The 11,201-nt window shown below is 46.3% G+C and overlaps 1 protein-coding gene and 1 pseudogene across 3 annotated transcripts; both read right to left on the bottom strand.

Annotated features, from left to right (window-relative positions):
* Positions 1 to 104: 104 nt before the first annotated feature.
* Positions 105 to 7,253, bottom strand: LOC136450144 (polygalacturonase-like; annotated as a pseudogene).
* On the bottom strand, positions 1,393 to 6,191 carry LOC136450146 (CRM-domain containing factor CFM3, chloroplastic/mitochondrial-like). 3 transcript variants are annotated; one of them, XM_066450487.1, is made up of 5 exons: positions 5,468 to 6,191; positions 4,258 to 4,351; positions 3,716 to 3,869; positions 2,315 to 2,374; positions 1,393 to 1,647 (listed from the first exon to the last, which is right to left on the bottom strand). In XM_066450487.1, the coding sequence occupies exons 1-3, from the start codon at positions 5,834 to 5,836 to the stop codon at positions 3,844 to 3,846; spliced, it is 489 nt and encodes a 162-aa protein (XP_066306584.1). In that variant the 5' UTR covers positions 5,837 to 6,191; the 3' UTR covers positions 1,393 to 1,647; positions 2,315 to 2,374; positions 3,716 to 3,843. The 3 variants fall into 3 exon arrangements, with proteins under 3 accessions (XP_066306584.1, XP_066306583.1, XP_066306582.1); XM_066450486.1 differs by having other exon boundaries at positions 1,393 to 1,644; XM_066450485.1 differs by having other exon boundaries at positions 1,393 to 2,374.
* Positions 7,254 to 11,201: the final 3,948 nt, after the last annotated feature.

Genomic DNA, 11,201 nt, shown 5'->3' with positions numbered 1-11,201 from the left:
TTCCATCTTGAACTCCCCGATCATATTTTGGCTTTTAAGGGGTTTCTTTTTCTCAGTTATACTAAGATATAAGAGTAGATAGAAGATGGTATGGGGCAATGGGCTAGTTGAGATTATTGGTTCTATTCTCCCACTGATGACCCAATATTAGTTACACAGTTGAACACGGACCAACTGTTATTACAGCAGAATGGAGCACATAATAAGTGTCCACGCCACACCATTTAGTGCTTGTTCGGTTAATCCCCAGTTCAAACGGATCACGATTGATCCCTTTGGATTGGGAATTAACCAAACGAGCCCTTAATCTGTAATGCGTTACAGGCAACTTGGAGGCTCGACTTCGCCGGAAGCCCTGCCGTCCGCGTGCTGGCAGGTCGCCTCTGCCGGCTTTCCGCCGTCCAAGGTGAGCTTGATGTCCTTGAGGCCGATCCCGCTGCACGGGTTGCTCGCACTGCAGTCGAACTTCACCGCCACCTTGGACGCCGACGTCCCCTGGATGTCCGTGTACCTCACGTCGCTGATCTTCACGGCCGAGCTCTGCACCGGTGACGCAAGCAAAACAAAATTCTAATCTAAGCAGCTATACATACGAGTCATGCCTGCGAGCTGCTCGATCGAACTGCTTTTGTGTCCATGCATGCATGTCTGTGCCGCACGCGCGCGCGAACCTGCGAACCTGATGGGGGCAGCCCGCGCCGCCGCCGTGGTTGGGGCAGTAGCTTTGGTCGATGATGATGGGGTTGCGCATGTCGTGCATGAGCGCGTGCTCGAAGACGACGCCGCGCACGTACGCGCCCTCCACCTTGGCCCGCGCCCACGTCTTGATCCACAGCCCGTTCTCGGTGCCGACGAAGGCGGCCCCCGTCACCGTCACGTTCTCCACACCGCTCTCCCTTCCCCAGGCTCCCTATGCTGGACGCCACCAGACCCAAACCATCACACATGTGACGACGACGACGACAGTGTGCTCAGTCCACTACGTACCTTATGCCATGGCCCGGGCTGCAGCTGACGTGCTCCACGCGCAGGTTGGTGGTGCCGAGGCCGACGGAGACGCACTCGTCCCCGGTCTGGATGCTCACTACACCACAACACCAAGATTAGCGATGGACGGTTTGACGCTAAAAGTGGCTACAGCGACAGACAATCTGACGCTAAAAAGTTATAGCATCAGACTTCTACAGACGCTGTAAGTCCTGACGCTAAAAATTTTTAGCGTCAGACAGTACTTTTAGCGTCAGACAGTCCGTTGGCCTGAATTTTTTTAGCGACAGATAGTCCATTGCTAGTTTTTAGCGACAGATGCTCTGTTACCAAGCATATATCGACAGACCATCCAATAGCCCATGTATTTATAGCGACAGATGGTTCAACAGGACGCTATAAATATACAAAAAAAAAACAATTAGAAAAAACATTTAGCACATATCAAATCCACATTCAAGCTTAATGTCCATCACATAAAGATATAGAAACACATACAACACATCATAGAGGTCAATACTTATATAACATATAACTTGTCTTGCACACCGTTTGAACCATCCAACAAAGTCAGGCACCAAAAGATTACATGAATGGCTTGCCAACACTCCATCTGGTTATGTGTGAACCATTTTCCAGAAACTCTTGTGCCCAACACTTCTTGAAAAATATAATAACCATGTAATTAGGCAAGTGGAAACCAAAAGCAATGGCTTACAAACAATTTACAGAATGTATGATTCTTTGTCCAAAGGTAATTCAATTTAGCATCCCACAAGCAAAACATAGTACAGATACTAGGAGCTGAAATGACACTATATATCAAAGCCGACAATCCCACAAGCAAATTTTTAATGATCTTAGTGGCTGATGCTACTTTCCGTTGTCATAGATATTTGCATGCATCTGTAATCTTGTTCTTGCTAAAATTTTAAAGAAACAAAACTACCACGCACACAGTGATGCAGTCCATTTATTAAAGATAGCAGCACCAACTATCACTTCATATGAGATTCTAGAGTGAATATAAAATTTGAGATGCAGATCCACAGTCGGCAGGAGACTTTTTCAGAGCCACTAATATTTCACAGTGAAGCTTCATATATGCTCTAAAATAAAAGTCAGGGGTTGTCATAAGCTAACAACCTAGAGCTGTTATGAGGAAAGCTTAAATTTTTCTCCAGACCATCTCATGAAAAAACAAGCTTAATTTTTTAACTAGCAAAAGAGAGGCATCCAGCGTTGGAACAACATGCCATATTGCAGAGCTCGGGCTTACAAGCTCGGGCTCGGGCTTGCAGAGAAGAGGAAGAAATAAGATTCTTGCCTTATGAGCTCCGGCTTGCAGAAGATCAATGGTGGCCTCGTCCTTCATCTCACTCAGCTCCTGCATCAAAAATGAGAACTCAACTTGATACAAGTAAACCAATTACCAACACTTGATACAATACACAGGAGATGATTGGGGAAAGACACTTAACATGGTACAATACACAAGAGAGCAGTGCACACGATGACTGAATGGCTAGCTATATTCAGTTACTACCATCACATTAAAAGGAAAAAAATCCATGCTGATTCATTGAAGCCACAGATGACCATATGTAAACTGAAGTTCAGAACTAACTGTTACTTGCACTTGAGAAAAACAAAGAAAAGGCATGGTAGGCATGCGCTTGAGAAAAACAAAGAAAAACAAAAGGTTCACTTGCACACTTAATGTATTTTTTACTGCAGCAAGTGTGCAGGTTACTTACTGCAGGTTACTTGAGAAAAAAACAAAAGGTTCACTTACTGCAGGTTACTTGCACACTTACTGTATTTTTTATAAGAGTCTGCACTTGAGAACTGTAATTTCCTACTAAGTACAAAAGGCTAGGTAGGCATGCATGGTGACAGACTACGTATGATTCATTGCCTCCAACATGTACGGTATGCAACTCCTTGTGTGACAGGCTTTTAGTATCTACTAATCCTATCAAGCTGATAGCTGGGAGATATAGCTAGCCCCTGCAGAGTTTGGTCACAGGCTCAGCTAGGCCTTCAGTTTGGTCGCAGGCAAGCAGGGGCCGGAGCCCAGTATGGCCTCCACTGAGCTCTGCCCCTGTTTCCAACCACTTAGGAGAAAAAACCTAGCGGTAATTTTCATTTCTCCTACTGCAGGTTTCTTATTTTAGCTACAGGTCATAGTTGTATCTATTCCATTATCTCTGACAGAATGTAGTAATTGCCTTCCAAATATCGCTTGACTGATAGCTGCAGCAGCTACTACGAATCAACTTATATCTTAGTTACTAATGCACATATGCAGTAAAAATTTCAGAGGTAGTGACATTGTTTGGAGGCCCAACACTAAAGACAGTAATTTAGCATAAGAAATTTAAGATATCTAAGAAGTCAATCGAGCTTACATTCACTGTAATTGGCTTACTACCTCCACTCGTTTCTAACTGCTATTTTAGGAACCGAGAAGTCTACATTTTATTAGGTGCTACAATTGTTTTATATGTGACCTACATCTTCATAAAACGTGCATACCTCAATGCGTGCAACATCTATGCAACTCAATATCTTTGTTCATCAGCAACTAAGAATAAAAAAATGAAGGTTGAAGAGAGGCGATCTGAGGTAGCAATAGACTAAAAATGTAATAGGACATATGTGTCCAGTGACTGTTTCCCAGTAACTGTGCAAAAGTCCAACACAAAAAAGAAAAAGACAGAATTACCGAGGAGCAGAAATGCGTTCATCCTTAGACCAAGTTTCCGAAACATGAACCTCTCTTCATCTGTTATTGTTTCAGGTCTGGAATCTTCAGTTGGCCTCAGGGCTGTCTCAACCTTTCCTAGTACCCTTTCAGCTTTCTCCATCTTTTTCTGTGCCTGTACATAAATAAAGTGAAATTGGTTTGATTCAAATCATATAACTTGCATCTTCTAGTGATACAATGCATACAAGAATTTAGCCACACAAGTTTAGATGCAACATGACCCTATATTACTTATGACAACAACAACAAAACCTTTTAGTCCCAAGCCAGTTGGGGGCCTAGATTGAAAACCCAACAAGAGACACCAACAAGAGAAAAGAACACGCCCTAAACTACTTGTCATACTAAAATTATGCATCTGCACTCTACCATATTTTGGGGGAAAATATAAGTTCTTGACGTATTTTGGACATCATGAGGCACATATAAAAAAAATGTTTCCAAAAGATAAGATAGAATCTAACGAAGTGAACTTAGACTATTCAAACTTGGTCACTTACAAGTGAGCTTCCACTCTGAGGACAAGAAATCCTTCCCTCTGTAGAAGACTATAAATTCTTTGTTCCTTGAAAGCATCACGCCACCTGTTAATTTCTGATGTGGATTGAAAAAAAAAACATTAGCTATGAATCATTAGTTCACTACAAGACCTACCTAAAAACTTGAACAAATGGATAAGTGAAAAGAAAAACAGCGGTAGCAGATTGTTCTCTATAACAGGGAGCCAAATGTAAACATTAACATTTTGGTTCGTAATCTATGTTCCACAGGACCACAACTCTCATAGATTTAATCTTTCATAGAAACTATGAATTTTTCATGCAAAATCAGCCAACATTTTTTATTGATCAAGAGCCCAAATCAGTACATAGGTAGCATTAATGCTCATTTAGTAAGACTAAGAAATAAAATACAAACTTCAAGCTGCAGAAAATGGATGAAAATGACAGTTGCAAAAGAAAACCTAGAAGGACTTCGAATCTGTATTGTGCTGTTGCTAGTGATCAATTAACATTTCTAACTAGGATACAAATATTTACATATGCTACCCAAATTGTACAAATCTAACAAGAGACACTTTCTTTGCTTACTTTAATATCTTCAGCCATCCTCTCACACCGAATAAACATCAATTGTATAGAGTTTTCAAGCACTGACAAGATGCAACTGATTGGTATCCTGTCCCTCGCTGAGAGTAACTGAGTTACGAGCTATGTGGTATTCTACTTCAACAACCTAACTCAGGGAAACTAATGAACAATTGGGTACAACTTAGTGACAAACACAGATTTCAACAGGGAGCAGTTTAGGCCTTGGGCTGATGGAGCTAACAGAGTAACAGATAGCATAGAGAAGTTCAGACAAATAAATAGGTAGAGTAGACTCATGATTCTAGTTCACTGCTTAGCATTTGTTGCAAATTATACAGACAATAGTAAATCAGTTCTGGATTTGTTTCAAGACACATTAACATGTTCTTCTCCTTCTTAGTGTGCAAAGGTGTACAATCCTATTGTGTACTATCAAAGAAATGATAAAACCACACCACAGTAATTATAGACTGCCTAGGTAACAATGCAGGCTATGACTATGCAAGTAGAACAAGTTGTCATATACTTTCAAGTATCTATCGGTACAATTTTCTACAGAACAACCAATATACAAGATAGGTTGATAAAAGGGTACAATTGTTGCAGAATCAGAATGAACCTCGAGTATTTCATGGAAGAGGCGCATATTGAGCGCCGGCGTGCCGGAGACCTTGACCCTGACCACCTCCTCCGTCTTCCATTTCTCCTTAATCTTCTCCATGACCTCACGCGTGAGCCCGGCCCCGCCCACCTTGGTCTTGGACTTGATCCTGATAGTGGTGTGCCGCAGCCGCCTGAGCTCCGCAGCGGGGAGCGTCAGCTCCGCCATCCACGTCGGCGAGCGCGTGGCCCGCGCCGCTGCCGCATCTCGAACCGGCGCCGCTGCGAGATCACGGACCGGCATCGCTGCCGCATCTCGTGGCTGCACGCCTCCCGAGCCACGCCGCTGCTGCCTCCTTGGCCCTTGTGGAAACTGCAGCCGCCGCATCCCGGACCTCCGCCGGCTGCCGCTGCTCGGATCCGCGCCGCTGCCGCATCTCAGACCCGAGCCGCTGATGCATCTCGAGCCCACGCCTACGCATCCCAAGCGCACCACCGCTCAGCTCCCTCCCAAACCGAACAGAGAGGGCGGGCGAGCGGGAGCTTGGGGGCGCAGCGAGGCGAGCGAGCGGAAGGCTGGGATTCGGGAGGGAGGACAGCAGTGGGTAGGAGATTGCGAGCGGCAGGGGACGGGGCGGGCTAGGATTTGGGAGGGATCTGAGCGGTGGCGGGCAAGAGATTTGGGGCGGGCGGGCGCGATTTGGTGGGAGAGGGCGGCGGCGCGGGCAGGTCACCGCTCCTGGATTTGGGATTTGGGGGAACAGAAGGGTCTAGGGTTTTGGACTTGTGGGCCAGGCCAATTTTTGCGTGGGAGCTGGGCGCGCGAGAAGTGGGTGCGTGAGCTAGGTGCGGCCCATTTATTTTTGGCGTCAGACTGACTGACAGTGTACATGATATTAGCGACAGACCGTTAAACGTTAAAAATGAATACCTATAGCGACAGACATTGAATCGCTAAATGTGGATTTAGCGTCAGATGGTCCGTGAGCTATCTTTAGCGTCAGATCATCCATCGATAAAAAAAAGTTTTAGCGTCAGATATCTGACGGTGATATGGTGTTGTGGTGTAGTGGCTGGTCCAGGTGACCGTGACCTAGGACGAGGCCTGCACGTGGATCCCGTCCGTGTTGGGGCTGCTTCCCGGCGCGACGATCTATACGTCTTGCACCATGACGCCCTCGCAGCCGTCGATCACAACGTGGTACAGCTTGCTGTCGACCGAGGTCAGGCCGAAGATCACCACGTCCCTCGAGTTCAGCACCTTCAGCGACTGGCGACGCACCAAGTCGATCAAGAGGAACACTTTATATTTGTGGTGTCATGCATGTTTGCACTTCAGCATGCACTTGCAAGAATAAGATGCATGTGATGTGATATGGCAACTCACTGTTGCTCCACTGGGGCACCCGCCGTGTCTGGCAGCCTTGCACGCCCACAGTGCCTCGCCGCGGCCGTCGACGGTGCCGCCAGACACGGTGAGGCCGTCGACGTGGTCGAACACAATCCAGCCATCGTCCCCGCCGCTGGTGTAGCCTGATGGCGCAACAAGCGTACCATCGACCTGAAGCGTCACCCTACTGGAGCATGGGCCAATGAAGGCCGCACGGCTGAGCAGGAAGTGCCCGTTCGTCACGTGCACGGTCGCCGGCTCCTGTGACCGGAAAGCGGCGGACCAGGCACTGGCGAACGCGCCGGACGTCGGGCTTTGCTCCGAAACTGGTGACATTGTACGCCGCTTCAGCTGCACCTGACAAAACGTAGCAAAAGAGCAGCAGCACTAGGGAATAAGCGTTGATGCGAGCCATGATGCATCAAACACGTCGACGTTCTTGTTGCAGTCCTACCCATACTGGCGGGCAGTTCCCTTCATCGGCCTTGATTTATAGAGCAGAGCTCATCGTCTGAATGAGGATGGGGATGGGGTGCATGCGACGCAAGGGCTTGCAAGATTTGTGGTGAGATCGTAGAAACCGAGTCCAAAATTGCAGACGCTCTGCCCACTGGCCGACTGGCTAGCAAGAGTGGCACGTAACATGATACATAGGTGCTTGTTTCAAGTTCGGTGATACAACGCGGGCTCGCGCTCAGCAACAACGAGCTCGTCAGCAGATTGCTTAAGCGGCGGAGTACATCATAACTTGAGCTTGACCCCTGACGGATACAAGCTGCATCTTCAAAAGAAATGGCGCAGCATGGGAGGGCACCGTGCTACAAGTCCGCAACTACGTATACCTTGGCCTTCTTGTTGCACGGCAGAGACAATCAGCACAAAACCGGGTGAAATCATATGAAAACTTGGTACCAAAAAACACTCGACAAAAGATTTACCGAGTGTAACACTCGGCAAACAGCACACGATATCTACAGTGTCGGCGAACGTCTCATTGCCGAGTGTTTTCTATCGGGCACTCGGCAAACACTTTGCCGAGAGTTGAAACCGACGCTCGGCGAAAAAAAGTAACGCGACGACAACGGAGACGGTCACGGCACGTTTGCTGAGTGTTTCGGACCTGACACTCGGCAAACTTGAATTCTTTGCCGAGTGTCCCATATCTGACACTCGGCAAACATGTCTTATTTGCCGAGTGTCAAATCCCAGGCACTCGACAAATCTGTCATCTTTGTCGAGTGTCAAATACTAGACACTCGGCAAAGACAGACCCAGAACGTACAAATGTTGGCTTCTTTGCCGAGTGTCACAACGTAGACACTTGGCAAAGAAGTCATTTTAGTCCCAGAATGCACTGATTTTGGCCACGTGTCCTCTTTGCCGAGTGTTTTTACTTTGGCACTCAGCAAAATGCCTCTTTGTCGAGTGTAACACTCGGCAAAGCGACCATATATTCTCTGTTTTTATTGTTCGGTTATGTATAACGTACCCCACTCAAATAAACAATATATGCATCACAAATAGTTCACAATAAGCATCACAGGCAGTTCATATAGATATATCGACAACACATAAATGCAAATAAACTTGAGAATCACAAATAGGTTCATTCACAACCACAAATAGTCACAAGTAGTCACAGGTAATCCACAAATGCAAATGCAAATAAAATCACAAGTAGTCACTTAGGCCATAAGTTCCACTGCGATCACGCTGGGTCATGAGGCTCATTCGATGCCGCCGATTGATGCTGCACAAAAGAGAAGAGATTGCATGTTTGAGACAAGATTGAACAACATGTATGGTCTCTCAGTTGCATTGTGCTCTAGTATGATTGCTTAAGTACTAGTTGGTAACAAACATATAGGATTAGTCACTAAGTTTCTAGTGTCTGGGCATCTTTGTAGAAACGGTGATTATAAGGTTGTAAAGCGACTCACAATGCCTAAAATAGTATTTGGCGGAGGTCGAGGGGGAGGGATTGCCATCGGTGGCGGAGGTTGACCAATTGCAGCATAAACACCCCTCATATATTCAAACATCTACAACTCCATCCTCTACCGCTCTGCCTCCATCCTCTGCCGCTCTGTCTCCATCCTCGCCTCTAGCTCCTCCCGGCGCCTCATTTCTTGTTCCAGCTGAGCCTACAATATTTCATTCCAATGTTACAATGCAATGCAAAAGTATGTAAAAATCAATGAATAAAACAGAAATAACCTAGAGTGCGTTCATCTTGAACCGTGTAGAGTCCGACCGTGGGCGTATCGTCGGACTAGAATTGGTGCTCCGTGCTCGAATCTAGGAGAGAGTGGGAGTATTGGCCGTGTTGATTGTGTCATCACCAATCCAGAACCGGCCATGCTTCTTGCCTCCTCCCGCCCTCATGACCACTTCACCATCATGGTCATGGGCGCTCAGATCATACTCTGGGCCATGGACCGCCCTTGCCATTGATGTGTATCCATCGAGGCGGCTGTGGACGGACTCGTTGCTGTACGCCGAGGGCGGGTCCTCCGGGTTGTAGGCGACGTCGGACATCACCTTGCCCTTGTGGGAAAAAGCATATGCCATGAACTAGGAGCAAGGCTCGCCACCATGTGCCGCTAACTGCAAAAAAAAGCAATATGATTAGAAATTATGGAGAGTTGAGCGTTAGAATAAAGAAATGAATTCAAGTATCCATCTAGCCGCATATTCTGAGAGGTTGAGGTTGCCTTGATGGTGTGGTGCACCCGGCATCAGCAAACGCCACTCCTGGCAAGCGTTGTGATTCTCCTCCCACGCGGGGTCGCACCACCTGTCCACCATCCGGGCACAACACTGTAGATCGTGGGCGCACCACCATAGAGGCACCTATGTCATCAAGTATATGACATATAAGAAGATGAAATTAAGCGTAATTAATCTCAGAAAAAATAAGTATTAATGTTCTATATTTACCTTTAGGTATTGTTCCGAGGTCAGCCTCATGGTTCTTGCCAGAATTTCTATGGCATGGCCTGGATGCGCGCCTCATAGTGCATGTCCTTGATGAGTTTCTTGGTGGCTTTGTCAGCCACAACATCTGCCTTGGCCTCATATCCCTCCTCACATATAAAGAAATCATGCATATAGACACAATGTATCCAGTCATTATTTCAAGAATGTCCAATTAATGCAATGTATTGAGCAATGTAGTGCGAGAAAGACTTACCCAAAGCTCGGCCTTGACATGCTGCGCCTTGTCGACGAATACCCTACCATCCCGATCAGGGGCATCGGGGACGGCGGCATAGTGGGCCCACATGTAGGCCGACTCAATAGTTCCACCGAACTGCAGCAGGCCAGGGAACTTTTCCTTGATCAAAAGACTAAGGATGCCATTCACATGCGTGCATGATCACCCCCACCGACCTTCCTGCAACCCCTGCCCAAGTGATTAAGATAAATTATTAGTTTCTATTGTAATTTTGAACATATCAAACAAAAATTTAGTGATAACATCTAAAGTTACTTACTTGTCTCTATCGAGTCAAATCAACGGGCGTCTCTCAAGAGGTATCGGTTGCCTCGGGAGGGTCGAGGGTCCTCGCAACCACACACGCGGTGAAGTAGAGGAAGAGGTACCCCTTGTCTCCTCCTCCACCCCTACCTCCTCATCCTCCACCCTTGCCTCCTCCTCCACCTGTACCTCCTCCTCCACCTGTACCTCCTCCTCCTCAGAGGATGAGTGAGCAGAAGATAACTTAGACGGCGACAAAGGTACAGGCGATGGTGGCCTCGTCTTGCCTCCACCCTTCCCTCGACCCCTGGGTCTACCCTGAGGTCTCTTCCCGGATCCCTCAGCTGCATCGAGCCCTTTATGCATCGCTATCGCTTTTGAGTAAAGTGATGCTATCCTCTTTATACCACCCACCATTGTTCAATCACCTACAATTAAAAAGAGTAAACCAATTAGCACAGATAATATATTAAAATAGATGCAAAATAAACAAAACATACTTAGAAAATAACATGGTATGACAAATAATAAATCAATTAGCACGGATCATACATGTATTAGAAATAATCATTGAAAGGATCAAGATGCCCAAGAGAGGGGGGGTGAATTGGGCTAATTCTAAATTTTCTTTCAATAATCAAATCCTACGGATAGCCCAATTAACCCCTTGTGCCTAGAAAAGTGTTTCTATCAAACTAACACACAAAGGACTTGCAACCTATGTTCTAAACTTACTCTAGCATGGAAATTCTATGAATGTAAAGACAAGTATTGAATTGCACAAAGTAAATACTCAAAGTAAAGAGAGAGGGGAACGCGGCGATGTTATCTCCAAATGTTATTTTCTCTTGCCCTTTGAGTTATCTCCAAATGTTATTTTCT

The sequence above is a fragment of the Miscanthus floridulus genome, chromosome 5, assembly GCF_019320115.1.
Source record: "Miscanthus floridulus cultivar M001 chromosome 5, ASM1932011v1, whole genome shotgun sequence".
Taxonomy (NCBI): domain Eukaryota; kingdom Viridiplantae; phylum Streptophyta; class Magnoliopsida; order Poales; family Poaceae; genus Miscanthus; species Miscanthus floridulus.
This window is presented reverse-complemented; position numbering and strand designations above follow the sequence as displayed.

What these genes read in the sequence shown, in the direction of transcription:
- LOC136450146 (XM_066450485.1), bottom strand. Translation starts at nt 5,836, where the DNA reads ATGCGGCGGCTGCAGTTTCCACAAGGGCCAAGGAGGCAGCAGCGGCGT. An exon ending in TCTTCCATGAAATACTCGAG is followed by an intron (nt 4,352 to 5,467) that starts GTTCATTCTGAT and finishes AATCCACATCAG; the next exon opens with AAATTAACAGGTGGCGTGAT. An exon ending in CTCAGAGTGGAAGCTCACTT is followed by an intron (nt 3,870 to 4,257) that starts GTAAGTGACCAA and finishes ATTTATGTACAG; the next exon opens with GCACAGAAAAAGATGGAGAA.